This window comes from Gymnoscopelus braueri (assembly GCF_963280865.1).
Source record: "Gymnoscopelus braueri genome assembly, chromosome: 21".
Taxonomy (NCBI): Eukaryota; Metazoa; Chordata; class Actinopteri; order Myctophiformes; family Myctophidae; genus Gymnoscopelus; species Gymnoscopelus braueri.
In genome coordinates, this window is record NC_137623.1 from 2,173,939 (window position 1) to 2,191,581 (window position 17,643).

The window sequence follows — 17,643 nt, forward strand, 5'->3', positions numbered from 1 at the left end:
CTACATATAGGCCACATGAGTACTTTAAACCTATGTATATCGGCTAATTGAAAATAGCAGATCTACAAGCTCACAATACGTCGCGATGTGACGCGTTGTGAGCTTGTAGATCTGCTATTTAACAAATAAAACATCTTGGAAATAAAATGTGGAATATTTGGGAGATTTTTTGAAACATTCTAACATCAACACAAATCTGGTAGTCGCTTATGTCAAGCAGACATGGCAACGCTGGTGGAGGGCAGTGCATCAGACGGGGGGCTTTATTGCAGACCCCCCCCCCCCCCCCCCTATCTCCCCCGGGACCACAGAGCTGCAGCCATCAGCTGCAGCCAGATGCTTGGTCCATCAATAAGGAGAGGACCACAGGTGTCACCCTGTAAATAACCTGGTCAGGCGTCTCTGCCCGGCAGGGTTAGATACTAAGTGATGTGTTAGCACGCCACAGCCAGAAACCCACCTACCAGTGACATCAGCAGTGGGGGTGGCAGTGGCTCAGGGGTAGAGTGGCCGGTAGAGCGGCCGGATGGCGGTTCCCAGTTCCCAGTTCGATCCCGGATTCCCCCAGAGTTACGGTGCGTTTTATCAGCGGGCGATTCAGGATAGTATTTTCCGGAAGTGCCTTATATGTCTATGAGAGCCGGCAACTACTGGCGATAGGGCGAAGTGGGCGGGGGGCGATGAAAAGATGGATTTTCTTTATCTTTTGTACGATGTCGCCCGGCGATTGCCCGAGAGTCGCCCGCTGTTAAAACGTACTGTCAGTATCGAAGTGTCCTTGAGCAAGACACTGAACCCCTATTTGCTCCTGATGAGCAGGTTGGTGTCTTGCATGGCTTCCTCTGACATCGGTGTGTGAATGTGTGTGTGAATGTGTGTGTGAATGTGTGTGTGAATGGGTGAATGTAATGCACAATCTATGTACATTTTTAATTCCAGACTTTTACTTGTAACAGAGTATTTCTACATTGCAGTATTGATACTTTCACTTAAGTAAAACATTTGAGTACTTGTTTCCACCTCTGGTCTTTAAACGTGTCTTTGGGACGATATACGTTTCAACCGGTCCACAGACACCGGCAGTGACCTTGGAGTATTATAGACTTCTAGAAGTTCAGAGAGACACCAAACCGTGTTCTTAAAACCAGTGATTTAAAAACAAACAACACAATCTTAAAATCAATTCTGAAGCGAACAGGGAGCCAGTGAAGAGCAGCCAGAGTGGCTTTAATATGGTCACAGAGTGGCTTTAATATGGTCACGCTTAAGCATTCCATTTAAGAGCACTTTGGACTAACTGTAAACGTGCAATGGTGTGTTATATTAGTGTGTATTGTGTTGGTGTGTTATATTAGAGTGTATTGTGTTGGTGTGTTATATTAGTGTGTATTGTGTTGGTGTGTTATATTAGTGTGTATTGTGTTGGTGTGTTATATTAGTGTGTATTGTGTTGGTGTGTTATATTATTGTGTTGGTGTGTTATATTAGTGTGTATTGTGTTGGTGTGTTATATACGCACTTCTACCCAGAATGACTTTTACAAGGACATCATGGAGGGCAGTGGTGTAAAGTAAATAAGTACACGTACTCAAGTACTTTACTTAAGTAAAATTTTGAGGTATTTGTGCGTTACTTGAGTATTTCCAATTTCCAATACTTTCACTTCTACTCAAACAAAACATACATTAACCACTTCAGCCCTATACACATGTCGCCCATTTGAAAATAGCCGATCTATAAGCTCACAATGCGTCGCATCGCGACGCATTGTGAGCTTGTAGATCGGCTATTTTCAAAATGATTTGTATACATTTGAAAACTTGAAATGGGACATTCTGTATAATGAGTACTTTTACTTTTGGTACTTTAAATCGGCCTATATGATGCCAATACTTTTGTACTTTTACTCAAGTACATTTTGAATTCCGGACTTTTACTTGTCACAGAGTATTTCTATATTGCAGTATTGATACTTTGACTTTCAAGTAGGAAATGTGAGTACTTTTTCCACCACTGATGGAGAGTGTTAGGGGGGGGGGGAGGGGCGGGGGGAGAAATATTTAAAGTCTCCCTAAATGCCTGTAAACACTGAGCTGATGTGAATGACCATTAGCTAGAGCACCGATAGGCTGGCAGCCAGCCAATGGATGGCCAGCCCAGACATATAGTGGACTGAGGTCTGTGTTTTCTGCACCAGTAACTACAGCAGCATTAAGCATTAAAAGCATCACAGAAACCATTTACTTCTTATCCTTTGGGGACGAACATATTTTCCTCTCCATTTGAGACGATCGATAACTGTCTGGTTCAAGGATGAGTCAGTCAGTCTCTCTCTCTCTCTCTCTCTCTCTCTCTCTCTCTCTCTCTCTCTCTCTCTCTCTCTCTCAGTGTCTCTCCCTCTCACTCGCCCGGTGTCCGTGTCTTCCAAACCAATCTCCTTTTTACAGCCCTATAACTTCCCTTCTTCCTTAAAGGGATAGTTCACCCCAAAAATCACCTTTTCCCTATGTATTAGTCACCCCATGGAGACTTGGATTCATGGATATTTATTTGGGTTTTGTCACATTCATGGGGTGTGTAATTGATTCAAAATAAATCATCTTTTGGGTGAAATATCCCTTTAATTCCCCCTCTGGGCTGGACAGAAAGAGTGTTTATGTTGATTATTGTTTTCTTGCATGGCCAGAAGGTGGGTGTGTGTGTGTGTGTGTGTGTGTGTGTGTGTGTGTGTGTGTGTGTGTGTGTGTGTGTGTGTGTGTGTGTGTGTGTGTGTGTGTGTGTGCGTGCGTGCGTGCGTGCGTGCGTGCGTGCGTGCGTGCGTGCGTGCGTGCGTGCGTGAGTATACGGATGAGCAAACGTTTGAGACACAAACTAAACAATATCCATGAATTCAAGTCTCCGTGGAGTGACTGATAGATAGAAAAAATGCTTTTCAAAAAAATAAAGAATTAGGTATTTAAAATATTGTATGCGGAGCAATTATAGATTATATTTAAGTGTTCCATTAACATGCTGTTGGTATTTTAATTTTTTTTTATATTACTTAATTTCAGTTTAAATGGCAAGACCACTGTGGTAGAGGTTTGGGTTGTGTAGTGACCTTGCCATGATGTAACTCTAAAGGTGGACAAGATATCAAACATAATTTCTCCATTGATTAGAAATTTGAATATCCGGGTCCGGGTTTTCTTCCTAATAAAAATAGTAAAATCAACAGGAAGTTAACATTTGTATTTAAAAAACAAACAGTACTGGGTTTGGTGATGTTCTATATTATCTGAATCAACTTTCTTTGTGTTCGTTTATGTGCTAAAAGAGTGACTTTGAGAGCTGTTTTACGGTACAATGTAAGTCAATGAGGAGCATATTTTGAATGATCAATTTCTAATCAATGGAGCAATTATGTCTGATTTCTTGTCCACCTTTGGAGTGAAATCATAAATGTTCATTTATATAGCGCTTTTATCCAAAACACTTTACATAGATTGTGCATCACTCACACACACACACACACACACACACACACACACACAGACACACACAGAGGAGGTACCAACCTGCAATCAGGGGTTCAGTGTGTTGCTCAAGGACACTTCGACACTAACTCTGGGGGAGCCCCCCAGCCCGGGATCGAACTGGGAACCTTGCGGTTTCCAGTTCACTCTACCCGGCCACTCTACCCATGAGCCACTGCCACCCCTACATCATGGCAAGTCATACACAACCCCAAACATCTACCAAAGTGGTCTTGCCGTTTAAGTCCTAAACTTGACACACATTCCGGTTAAACGGTTAACCGTTCCACCCCTAATAGGAGCCTATATGTACATTAGTAGCTTTTTTTTTTTTTTTTTTTTTTTTAATGTTTTTTATCCCACGATTGAAATTTTGTAACCCTTTTTTCACCCGGTGCCAATTATCTAAGTGATCCTGGGGCGCTACACTCCCCCCGCCAGCCTAGGGAGCCCAGAGCCGAGCTCATGCCTCCTTCAATGCATGAGAGCCAACTGACCTTCTTGTCACCTGACAGGGGGGAGTGTCCCACGTAGGACGTAGCGCGTGGAAGGAACACGTTATTCCAACTGTTAGTTGCTTTCTGACAGAGGGATGGATTTGGTGATGACTTTACTATGAGGGTGATATAAATAAGCACAACCATGTAGGATTAGAACACATTTAGTTTTTATTATAAAATAACGGGGGACATATATATGAGCACATAATACAGTATTAAGATACTTTTCTGTCGGTGCCTTCGGCATCGTATACAGCCGTCCAATCAGAGTTCATGTACACATACTGTACATGCACAAGCACACACACACACACGCACGCACGCACGCGCGCACACAGTCGCAGCAGTCATAACAGTTTCAGCATATCTTCACGATTATCACACAGCATCATTATTCATATTTCTCCACCATAATGCTGAACAGTACATCCATGTGTCCAGAAACAGCGTTATACAGTGGTGGAAAGTAACTAAGTACTGTGTGTGTACTCAAGTACTGTACTTAAAGGGATACTTCACTCTCCCGACGGGGACACATTTTAAAAAATTATTAAAAATAAATGAAAAAAGTTATGGAAAATTCATGGCCCCCTCACGCATTAGTAGGACACTCTAATGCGTGAGGGGGCCATGAATTTTCCATAACTTTTTTCATTTATTTTTAATAATTTTTTTAAATGTGTCCCCGGCCCAAGAGTGAAGTATCCCTTTAAGTACAATTTTGAGGTGTTTGTACTTTACTCGAGTATTTCCAATTTCCGATACTTTTACTTCTACTCCTCTACATCTCAGAGGCAAATATTGTACTTTTACTCCACTACAATGATTTGAAAACTTGAGTTACTAGTTACTTTGTAGATTAAGATTATTATTACAAAACATACATTAACCACTTCAGCCCCATATACATTTCGGCCATTTGAAAATAGCAGATCTACAAACTCACAATGCGACGCATTGTGAGTTTGTAGATCTGCTATTTTCAAAAGATTTGTACACATTTGAAAACTTTAAATGGGACATTTTTGAATAATGAGTACTTTCTTTCCTTTCCTTTTAACAGGACGTTCATGAAAGTCCTTGCGGGCTTTCATTTCATCGACACATATGCTGACGTGGCCTGGAATCGTACCTGGAGCAACCAGGGCCTCTGGCTCCCTAGGCGGGCTCACTAACCACTCAGCTATGGCCGCCCTTTTGGTACTTTAAGCACATTTTGATGCAAATACTTTTACAATTTTACTCAAGTATATTTTGAATTCCGGCCTTTTACTCGTAACAGAGTATTTCTACATTGCAGTATTGATACGTTTACCTAAGTAAAACATTTGAGTACTTTTTCCACCACTGAGAGTTAATCATTTCATATCTCTGAAATATAAGATATTTCAATATAACATTTCAAGTGTCAAACTCTTTCATGTCACATGACTTGGACTGCTGTTTCAAATGATTGTCCTACAGGGACCCTGATTTAAATTATGACTATTTTAACACATTGGGTGCCAAAACCGTATATATACGGTTTTGCAAAAGGTGCAAAAAGTGACGCGGAGTGCCAAAACCGTAATGGTACGTTTTTTGTGTCTTTTTCATTCTTTTCCACACGGGAGGGGCTAGAGCAGCTCTGGGAGTACCCATTGTGATCCTGAGAAGGAAGGGCCAGATGGATCACAGAAAAAAAAAAACATGGCTCCCCATCCGCTTCCTGTCTATTTCCTTCTTTAAAACGTCTGTATCTCCGAATCTGTTTCCGGTGGGGAAAACCGGTCATGCGCGATGCGCGATCCCTCCCCGTTGTAACTCGCGAGTGAAATGTTATCGTTCCAGGATGTAGCCAGGGTCATCGCGCTCCATGAATGCATGCTTTTTTTTACGTGGATTTGCTCGTGGTGGAGTCTACAGCTTTAAACAGCAAAGCGCAGTCAATGGTGAGATTGCTGGCTCCCACGGTATGTTGCTATTAAAAAATTCAGGCACCCAATGTGTTAACAATTATGTCTCAATATCACCACCGTGAATCCATCTATGTACAATAATGAACGTGCACACATTTCAATGTTCTTTTGTATTGCAATAATTTCAAGTAAACTGAAAAATACAGTGCAGTGAAAAGAAACTATATACTAAAAGGAATGCAGTCATTCTGTCAGTGTCCCATTAGCATCAACGAGCGTCAGCTGAACACTAACCTGCCCCAGCGCGTCTGATATCTGGTCTAGAGGGGCGGGTTCAAAATCTCAGGAGAAAACAGCCGTTGTCTACCGTTGGTTCACCGATCTGTGCGCCCGCCCCCCGCCCCGCCCCCGCGCCCCTCCTCCTCCCCCAATGTGCAGCATTGAGAGCCCTGACGTCACAACATTTGGAGCGACGCCCACTGCACTCCGGTTGGTTGGGGGAAATGAAAGGTTGACTCCCACTTCCTATGCCAGGAACGTCAACAGCCTCGTCCAGGCTTTCTTTTTGGGCAAAACGCCAAGGAAAATAAGAGCCTGGAGATGGAGGCTAGTGTCCCATTACATATCATCATAACATAACATATAACATATACTGTATACTGTATGATACAATATATCACATGTAACATCATATATAAAGCCTTTGGGACTTTGTTTAAGACGACATTAATTGAGGAAATTTCAGAAGAAAAACGTAAATAAATATCCTTTATGTTACAATTTCATGAACAGAAAAGTTCTCACATTTTCCAAATGCTGAATATCTCTCTATGTTGAAATGAAAGCTGTTGTATGATTAACAATGTCGGCAAAAACATTAAGGAGCACGCACGCACGCACGCACGCACGCACGCACGCACGCACGCACGCACGCACGCACGCACGCACGCACCCACCCACCCACCCACTCAAATGTACTATGCCTGGATGCATACTAAAAAAACATATGCTAAAAGGCTCACATACTTGTGCTGCACGCAGATCCATACATAATAATTATTGAGAGCTGCAAGGGGGGGGGGGGGGGGGGCAGAGACCCTCTTTACCCTCCTTTAAGAATCCATAAATAACAATATTGTTCAAGTACGTGACAGAATACGAGTCAATCAGCAGGTAGACGCTACGCTAAGCTAATAATGAGTAAAGCATGCTTAGATTAATGCCTCTCACACTGACTCCAGGGACCCCCCATGCATTAGGCCAGTGGTCCTCAACCTCTTCAGGCCGTGGCCCCCCCTAAATAACAATATTTCAATATTCACAATAATCATATTTCAACTGGGGACCCCCTAAATAATCATATTTGAACTGGGGACCCCAAAATAATCATATTTGAACTGGGGACCCACCAAAATAATCATATTTGAACTGGGGACCCTCCAAAATAGTCATATTTGAACTGGGGACCCTCCAAAATAGTCATATTTGAACTGGGGACCCTCCAAAATAGTCATATTTGAACTGGGGACCCCTAAATAATCATATTTGAACTGGGGACCCCGAAATAATCATATTTGAACTGGGGACCCTCCACCCTGACAAGCACTCGTAGGGGTTGAGGCATTACATTTAGTTTGAATCAGTTCCACATAAACATTGTGAAAATAGCAGGTACTGTATAGGGATCCATTTGGTTCCTTTTCTATCATCATTTAGCCGTGGACCCCCTGGAACCCCCTCGAGGACCCCTGGAGGGGTCCCTGGACCCCACTTTGAGAACCACATGAGGTTTTAGATAAGTCTTGTATTCACAGCAGCTTTAAGCGAGACGCGTCGTATCGCCTCCCGATTCTCCAGCTCCTCCCAGAGGACCTTTGACCTTTGTGTCGTCATCATGACGCTCGCTCTGAGGAGAAATGACTCGCTCTCACTTTGGGGCGTGCAGCGGTGTGAGGAGAGGTCATGACCCCAGGGTCACCACCACCACCCGTTTTTTCACTTCCTGGAAGAGAGGGAGAGAGAGATAGAGAGAGAGAGAGAGAGAGAGAGAGAGAGAGAGAGAGAGAGAGAGAGAGAGAGAGAGAGAGAGAGAGAGCCAGCTGATTTCACACCTCGTTTCCCTGAAGGAATGAGAGACATATTGACTGGGGAAAAAAATGTAAAATGAAAATGTGTCCGTACAGTGTACAGTGGTGTAAAGTAACTAAGTACATTTACTCAAGCACTGTACTTCAGTATAATTTTGAGGTCTTTTTTTTTTTACTTTACTGGAGAGTATTTCCAATATTCAATACTTTTACTTCTACTCCACTACATCTCAGAGGCAAATATTGTACTTTTACTCCACTACAATTATTTGAAAACTTTAGTTACTTTGCATATTTATAAAACATCACTTTAGCTCTACCTACCTAGCAGATCTACAAGCTCGCGACGCGTTGTGAGCTTGTAGATCTGCTATTTAACCCATTTAGACCTGAGGCCAATTCTAAAAACGCCTTCTAAAACCTAACCTAAGATTTCTGAAAATGAAAATGTGCGTGTGTGTGTTAGTGTGCGTGCGTGTGCGTGTGCGTGTGTGTGTGTGTGTGTGTGTGTGCGAGTGCGTGTGCATGTGTGTGTGTGTACCTGTTGAGGTGTGGTCCATACGTGTCCAGCATCAGCCTGCTGGCCTGTTCCAGGATCCACTGGCATCGTTCCAGAACCTCCTGACATTCCGCTCTGGAGCGCAGACCCAGACGGAACAACTGCTCCACCTACAGCATGCATACAGTACTACATTAAACCACTGCTCCACCTACAGCATGCATACAGTACTACATTAAACCACTGCTCCACCTACAGCATGTATACAGTACTACATTAAACCACTGCTCCACCTACAGCATGCATACAGTACTACATTAAACCACTGCTCCACCTACAGCATGTATACAGTACTACATTAAACCACTGCTCCACCTACAGCATGCATACAGTACTACATTAAACCACTGCTCCACCTACAGCATGTATACAGTACTACATTAAACCACTGCTCCACCTACAGCATGCATACAGTACTACATTAAACCACTGCTCCACCTACAGCATGCATACAGTACTACATTAAACCACTGCTCCACCAACAGCATGCATACAGTACTACATTAAACCACTGCGCCACCTACAGCATGCATACAGTACTACATTAAACCACTGCTCCACCAACAGCATGCATACAGTACTACATTAAACCACTGCTCCTCCTACAGCATACATACAGTAATACATTAAACCACTGCTCCTCCTACAGCATGTATACAGTACTACATTAAACCACTGCTCCTCCTACAGCATACATACAGTAATACATTAAACCACTGCTCCTCCTACAGCATGCATACAGTACTACATTAAACCACTGCTCCTCCTACAGCATGTATACAGTACTACATTAAACCACTGCTCCTCCTACAGCATGTATACAGTACTACATTAAACCACTGCTCCTCCTACAGCATACATACAGTAATACATTAAACCACTGCTCCTCCTACAGCATGTATACAGTACTACATTAAACCACTGCTCCTCCTACAGCATACATACAGTAATACATTAAACCACTGCTCCTCCTACAGCATGCATACAGTACTACATTAAACCACTGCTCCTCCTACAGCATGTATACAGTACTACATTAAACCACTGCTCCTCCTACAGCATACATACAGTACTACATTAAACCACTGCTCCACCTATAGCATGCATACAGTACTACATTAAACCACTGCTCCACCTACAGCTTGCATACAGTACTACATTAAACCACTGCTCCACCTACAGCATGTATACAGTACTACATTAAACCACTGCTCCACCTACAGAATGTATACAGTACTACATTAAACCACTGCTCCACCTACAGAATGTATACAGTACTACATTAAACCACTGCTCCACCTACAGAATGTATACAGTACTACATTAAACCACTGCTCCACCTACAGAATGTATACAGTACTACATCAAACCACTGCTCCACCTACACATACACTTCTGATGCACATCTGCATCAGAGCACAACCTATGCAAGCGGATGTTTTTTTGCCGAACTTTAGACTTGATTTTCTAACCTTAATAAACATTGTCATAAATACTATATGCTTCCAGTCACTAGTTTAAAGTCTTCTTTCAGTCATCATGATGTGTGTTTTGGTAAATTATGGTCCCATGTATTTTAAAATTGATGATAAAGTAGGGTATGCTGTAGGAGGGGCGTGGCTACCTTGTGATGATTTGACTGACAAGCTACACAACCAATAGCATTCATTTCCGAGTGCACCGGATATAGAAATATGGTGGATTTGAAATCGTTTTAAAAAATAGGTTTAATTTACGGTCTGTAGAGTCTATGGGCGTAACGTTGTCCTTTTTTTTTTACAGTCTATGGTCACAGCACGACACGTTGTGAGCTTGTAGATCTGTGATTTCTTGGCTAGCTTGTCAATGTCGATTGATGTCCTCACAGTAATACGTGTGTGTGTGTGTGTGTGTGTGTGTGTGTGTGTGTGTGTGTGTGTGTGTGTGTGTGTGTGTGTGTGTGTGTGTGTGTGTGTGTGTGTGTGTGTGTGTGTGTGTGTGTGTCTGTGTGTGTGTGTGTGTGTGTGTGTGTGTGTGTGTGTGTGTGTGTGTGTACCTTCAGATGGCGAACAGCCTCAGAGACAGTCCAGCTGTAAGTCTGCAGAGCCGTCTGACATTCCTCTACTGTTACACCATGTACCGCCCCCTGGACCTGTCAATCAATCAATCAATCAATCAATCAATCAATCAATCAATCAATCAAGCAAGCAATCAATCAATCAATCAATCAATCAATCAATCAATCAAGCAAGCAAGCAAGCAAGCAATCAATCAGTACAGCTGACTCATACTGAAGACACACTGATGCAATAATGACTGTATGTGTCGTTGCTGTCGGAAACCTCTTATCTCCATATTTGGTTCTGAGCTTGTAGATCTGCTACTTTTGATGCTTTTGAATTTTAGGACATATGAGGTTTCCAGCCGACAGAGACGATATGAAGAGTGATACATACGGTATGGTCAACTGTCACCATATCTTTGACCAAATACCTCCATATCAGTATTGTGACAAAAATATCGTAACGTGACGATAACATATATTTTCGTGAAAATGTTTCAAAAGGCGTCGAAAAATTGTGCCAAAATGGCCGATCTACAAACTCACAATGCGTCATGACGGAACGCATTGTGTTTGTACATCGGTTACTTTCCTTATTTTTTATGATTTTAGAAAAGTGTAAAATAGGGCTGAATAGTGCTTGGCAACGTGTCGTCACCACGGGGGGCGTGGCATAGTAGCTGCAGACACACTGGTGGGAGTCAATGTTAAGTCAACCTGTTTATCCCCCACCAAGATGTCCGCCCCTACCAAATGACACTTGTTGACGCCCCCTTCAGGATTTTTTTGCTAAGCACTATAGGCCAGAGATCGCAAACTTTGGAAAGCAGTCATAGCCAATTGGAATGGGATCTTGATCACATGACCCCAGAGATGTGTTTTGAAGATAACACTAAATGTAATGTAATCTGGCACAGATGGCCGGGGCGTCCATGTTGCTTCATGATGCAAAAAAATATTTCGCTCATCCGACCCACGGTTCAAGAGTTTTACGTGGCCGTCAGTCCGGCCGGCTTGACTCCTCCAGACTTGCATTATAACGCTCTCCTCCTCGCCTCGGAGGCGGGACTAGAAATAGGGCGAGTGGAGGGCGTGTCACGCGAGTGGAGTGAGCGAGCACGGAAGTCGGGGAGTATTAGAATTTGGCTATAGAGTGTGTTTCTCATCTGGTCTTCTCTCACCTGTGTGATGCTGTGCTCCTGCTGCGGGCTGAGGGCCGCCGTTCGCCCGTTGTTGTTGTTGTAGGAGGAGTTTGGTTTGGCTCCGCCCCCCGGATCCCGCTGCTGGATCATGGGCTTCACGGCGGCCATGTTTGCTGCTCCGTACCTGCTCAGGATCACAAAGAGAGGAACCATTAAAAACACAAAACCTGCCTCTAGCCACGCTGGGCGAGACCTGGCCGGTTGAGTGTCTAAACGGAAGTACCGGAATTAGGCGGAAGTACACCGCCCAAGGAAATGACGTTGACGCTTTACAAATCTGTTTACATTCTCCGCGAATGAAACGAGTGTTGTGATTGGTCGAAAAAGATTGTTTCCGGGGGAAATACGTACGACGAAAGTCCCGCCCCCTATAGACACTCTCTGCTTTAGGTGGTGACCAGGCTCTTCTCTTCACTGATAAGTAAAGACTAGCCTCTGGTCTGTCTGCATGTCATTATGACAGATTTAGGTACAAGCTTGTAGATCTGCTAGTTTTGATGCTTTAATGTGACACTGTAGTAGGATCAAGTAGGGCGTTAGAGGAGAATTCCGGACTAGCCTTTTTCTTACCTTTATCTGAAGTTATTATATCCAGGAAGGAGGTACAGTAGAACATGTTCATAACTCCATCCTGAGTCCACCACAGCTAACAACGTGAGCGGATGGTCCGTGCGCTAAATCGCATATTTTTAAATAATTGTTGATATCTGACGTTGATATCGACAGAAAACCCTCCACAGTGTTTGTGTTAGACACGCCCCTCCCCCCTGAAGTCTCGCAAGACGAGGTTTCACCCGTGATTTCGTCCAAGTCCGCTTGTAAACGCTACGGCGGCCTATTTGGGACAAAAACACTGTGGCGAGGTTTCTGTCATTATCAACAGATATGAACAAAATAAGCGATAAAAATATGCGATCTACAGCAAAGAACCATCCGCTCACGTTTTTACCTGCGGTGGAGTTATGAACATGTTCTAGTGTACCACTCGTTCTAGGATATAATAACATCATATAATGAAGGTAAGAAAAAGGCTAGTCTGGAATTCTCCTTCAATTTACCAAAAAACATAAAACAATAAGACATGATAAGAGGTTTCACCTCTCCAGGTAGGCGGGGCGCTCAGGGAGCGGGGCGGGGGCAGAGCCCTGGGAGGGGCCGTCCACCAACGAAGAAGAAGAAGACACGCCCACGCGTCCCTCAGCGAACGACGTCAGAGTGGGCTCCAGCAGGGTGGAAGAAGAGGAAGAAGAAGAAGAGGCTGTGGGGAGGAGCCTGGAGGAGGAGGGCTGGAAGGAGGCGGAGCTAAAGGAGGTGGGCGGTGGCATAGGGGAGGAGGAGAGGAGGTGGCCCAGGGAGCCCACGCCCCCATACAGCCCAGAGGAAGAGGAGGAGGAGGAAGAGGAGGCCTTCGCTGCAGCTGCTGCCGCGGCTGCCGCCGCAGCGATGGCCGCCGCCCGCCGCGGGGAGACGGCGAGGGGAGGCGGGGGCAGGGGCAGGGGGAGGGGCAGGGGGAGGGGGGAGGAGGCGGAGGCGAGGGGAGGCGGGGGCAGGAGGGGGAGGGGAGAGGAGGAGCGCGGGAGGAGGAGCGGGGCCGAGGAGAGCAGCGGCAGCGGGGAGGAGGAGCGGGAGCTGGGCTGGGAGAAGGCGTGGTCCCTGGGCGGGATCTGAGGGGGGCGTCGCTGATAGTATGACTCCGCCTCCCGCTGCTCCTCGCCTTATAAGGAGAAAGATAAAGAAAACTTGATTTTCCATTAAATGCAACATAAAATGTACTGTTGTTTTTTCTCTTCTGTTTTTTTCCCTTTTGTAATGTTGCTTGTTTTCTATACGGGGAAAATTAGCATTGTTGGTAAATCTGGTGTATTTCCATTACATATGTAGGCTAATGTTCATTAACACAATGGGTGCCAAACACGGTTCAAATCGTGTTTTGAAACAGTAGCGCTTTGGTGCCGAACACGGTTCAGACCGTGTTATCAGTCTTTTAGTTTTTTTCGTTTTTTTTCCACAAGGGGGGGGGGGGCTAGCGCAGCACTGGAATCACCCATGAACACTGTAAGAAGTAAGGGACAGATGGATCACTGTGCCAAAAAATCTGGATCTCATCCGCTTCCATTCTATCTCCTTGACTTTTCACAGTGGGCAAAACGAGTCATTCTCGATCGCTCTGCAACGGTGACTCGCATGAGACATGTTGTTGTTCCAGGCTTTAGCCAGGACCATCGCGCACCCTGCACACATGCATTGTTTTTCATGGATTGCTCGTCGTGGAGTCTACAGTTTTAAACAGCACAATGCAGCGCAGCGCAGCGCAGCGCAGCGCAGCGCTGCGCAGCGCTGCGCAGCGCAGCGCAACGGTGAGATTTCTGGCACCGAACGTAATCTGTTATTATACAATTCGGGCACCGAATGTGTTAATATGCTGTAAAATAAAGGTATAAATAAATAAACAAACAGCTGATGGTAACCTAGGGAGATGGAGCTGGAGCGTGGGTTGCCACGCCTCGATGACGACGGTGGCGGGGCGACGCCCACGTGCTTGGAGGGCCTCAGGGGGGGCACGGGGGTGCGGGGCGGGAGCACGGGCACCGGGCCCCCCCTCTCTGACGGGGTGGGCAGGTAGACCTGCCTGTGGGGGCCCACGGGCACCAGGGGGAGGGGCGAGGAGGGCAGGGAGCGGCCCACGCTCATGGGGACCTGGAGCTTCACCATTACCTAGAGAGAGAGAGAGAGAGAGAGACAGACAGACAGACAGACAGACAGACAGACAGACAGACAGACAGACAGACAGACAGACAGACAGACAGACAGAGAGTTTTTTTTTAGGTTTTCTGACCTCAATTACACCCAAAAACAGTGAACTTTGAACATTCAGTGGATTTTCTGTGGTCTGGGGTTTTCTGAATAATTAGGCTCAGAAAAGTGATGTGATTGGCCCATGGGCTTTGATGTCACAGTCCATTAATCTCGCCCCCTCTCCTCCCCTCCCCTCCCCTCTCCTCCCCTCCCCTTCTCCTTTGTCAAGTCAATAAACCAGCATGTCATGAAACCTTTAAAGAGGTGGTGCCATGGTTTAGCACTTTTTCTGTCTTTCATGTGTCTATGAGGTTGATAGAACTTCATTAAGCCCCCTGGTGGTGTTTTTATGGTGTTTTATGTCTTCTCTGACTATTTTGAGTTTCTACCTGGAGGCTGAAACCTTGAGGGTCAAACGTGCCAATAGAAAAACAGCCCTTTAGTGACATAGTAAAATTGTGCCCTCCCCCTCATTATCATAACACAGCAGGTGTGGGCATGAGGAGGAGGAGGGACTAGGACAGGTGGGTGGTGCTAAGGTGGTGGAGGAGGTGCTAAGGTGAGAACCAGGTATACTTAATGAACTGGAGGCGTGTCCACATAAAAACATAATTTTAACAATTTCTGTACACTTTTTGAAAAAATCTTCCTCCTAGTATAACCATAATACCTGATGATTATGTTTTAGGGGGGGGGGATCACTGAAAATCACGGCACCCCGTCTTTAAGGTTAAGTGGAGAGCCCTAAAGATAATAGAAAAAAACAACATGGTTTCTTTACTTCTCTCTGCAGCTCCTGGAAGAGGTCAGCTGACTGGGACTCGCTCCGCCCCTCCACCGTGATGCTGGGCGTGGCCGAGCCCTCATTGGTCAATCCCCCGTAGATGGACCGCACCTCCTGGTCCTCCGATTGGTCCTCTGTTTCCCTGGCAACCTCGTCGTAAGCCGGCAGTGGGAGGGGCCAGTCCAGGATGGAGGGAGTGTCCTGAGAGAGAGAGAGAGAGAGAGAGAGAGAGAGAGAGAGAGACAGAGAGAGAGACAGAGAGAGAGAGAGAGAGAGAGAGAGAGAGAGAGAGAGAGAGAGAGAGAGAGAGAGAGAGAGAGAGAGAGACAGAGAGAGAGAGAGAGAGAGACAGAGACAGAGAGAGAGAGAGAGAGAGAGAGAGAGAGAGAGAGAGAGAGAGAGAGACAGAGAGAGAGAGAGAGAGAGTGAGACAGAGAGAGAGAGAGAGAGAGAGACAGAGAGAGAGAGAGAGAGAGAGAGAGAGACAGAGAGAGAGACAGAGAGAGAGACAGGTATCGTCAGTGCCAGCTTAACGGAAGTAGCCTGGCGTAGACAGACTATATCACTGTGTGGATATGAGTCTGGTGTTTCCATGAGGACGTTTTTTTCCCCCAATGGCCCTCAACGCAATTGGTTAGACCTACAACCAACTACCAATTACAGTCTACCATATTTGAATACTGGGCGCTGATTGGTCACCCACGTCTTCTGGAGCAGGAAATGGATTCTCTATGGAGCGGTGCCAGACCCAAATCGCATGCAGAGTGACATTTTTTTTTTGCACTCACAGATTCATCTGGTCCCAGGCTATAACGGAGGGGCTTTAGGTGCTGAAGAACAGGGGGGGGGCACCAAACAGCATGGAGAAAGTGAAAGAAGACAGAACTATCGCCCAAAAGCACAGAAATCAGCAGAAATCAGCTGCTGCTGAAGGAGCGCTGAAACGGTGAAACGCGCCGGTGAAGCGTCATTTCTTTCCGCGTAGATCTGCAATTTTCTTTTTAAATCATGACATTATTTGAAAATCTTTGAATATATATATATCTTTTAAATATATATATTTAATTCAATTGTTTTATTCCAGACTTTTACTTGAAACAGAGTAAATTGCAGTATTGATACTTTTACTTAAAGGGATATTTCACTTTCAAAACAACTTTGGGTCATTTTATCGTCTACTCAGGCTTTTTTGAGCCCCACAGACCGTTTTTAAGTTGCTTGATTCATTATTTAAATATTTGATATTCATTTTATCAGACACGCCCCCTTCCCATACAAACCCATTATAACTTCAAACTCCATTTTTAACATGTTAGATTCGTCAAAAACACCCGTCCTTGGTTCTGCTGACTCACCCTGCCCTCCTAATATGCGAGGGGGCCGTGTCTTTTCGATAACTTTTTTCATTTATTTTTAATATTTTTTTTGGAAAATGAAAAAAATTTAATACATTAAAACATTTAAATAAAATAAATGAAAAAAGTAATCAAAAAAAACACGGCCCCCTCACGTATTAGGAGGGCAGGGTGAGTCACCAGAACCAAGGACGGGTGTTTTTGATGAATCTAACAGGTTAAAAATGGAGTTTGAAGTTATAATGGGTTTGTATAGACCGCCGAAGTCTGACGTCATTTACACATCCTTTGTTTGTCTACCTGGTTTGCAGTTTTCCACCCCCGTTCTGAATCCCATAGACGTATTGAATATCGCGTCAAATAAGAACTGTGTTCCAAAAATAAACACATGACCCCGGCGGGTTGACTCTTATGGATATGAAGCATCAACTGACGGTGAGAAAACGCTAATGTTACTTCCGCCGAATTAGTTACATTTTCGCCAGAAACAGACTGTATCAAATATAAGTGACTGACTATCATAAACGATACAGAACCTCCTCCCTGACAATAACGCCGACACGCGGTGTTTATTTTTGGACCACAATTCTTATATGAGACGATTCTAAGATGACCCAATGTTATTCTCCATAGAGAAATTACTTCCGCAAACCTGGGGATGAACGAGTGACGTCAGGACTTCGGTGCTCTATAGGAAGGGGGCGTGTCTGATAAACATGAATATCAAATATCTAAATACTAAATCAAGCAACTTAAAAACTGTCTAGGGGGCTCACAAAAGCCTGAGTAGACGATAAAATGACCAAACGTTTTTTTGAAAGTGAAATACCCCTTTAAGTAAAAAATGTGAGTACTTTTTCCACCACAGATAAAAAGCCCCAAAATAGATCTTTAAAACCTGCAGAG

General features: G+C 44.7%; 1 protein-coding gene across 1 annotated transcript in view; it reads right to left on the minus strand.

Moving 5' to 3' along the window:
* Window positions 1–290: 290 nt before the first annotated feature.
* The window catches only part of tnk2a (tyrosine kinase, non-receptor, 2a), a gene marked incomplete at both ends in the record, with an annotated part of 47,542 nt that continues 30,189 nt past the window's right edge, over window positions 291–17,643 (minus strand). The window contains 9 exons of the mRNA XM_080418312.1: window positions 291–339; window positions 8,010–8,057; window positions 8,542–8,669; window positions 10,595–10,690; window positions 11,782–11,926; window positions 12,901–13,516; window positions 14,271–14,517; window positions 15,380–15,583; window positions 17,636–17,643. The exon at window positions 17,636–17,643 is cut by the window's right edge and continues 231 nt beyond it. Coding sequence (XP_080274438.1) covers window positions 291–339; window positions 8,010–8,057; window positions 8,542–8,669; window positions 10,595–10,690; window positions 11,782–11,926; window positions 12,901–13,516; window positions 14,271–14,517; window positions 15,380–15,583; window positions 17,636–17,643 — 1,541 coding nt within the window. The remainder of the gene's footprint in view (window positions 340–8,009; window positions 8,058–8,541; window positions 8,670–10,594; window positions 10,691–11,781; window positions 11,927–12,900; window positions 13,517–14,270; window positions 14,518–15,379; window positions 15,584–17,635) is intronic.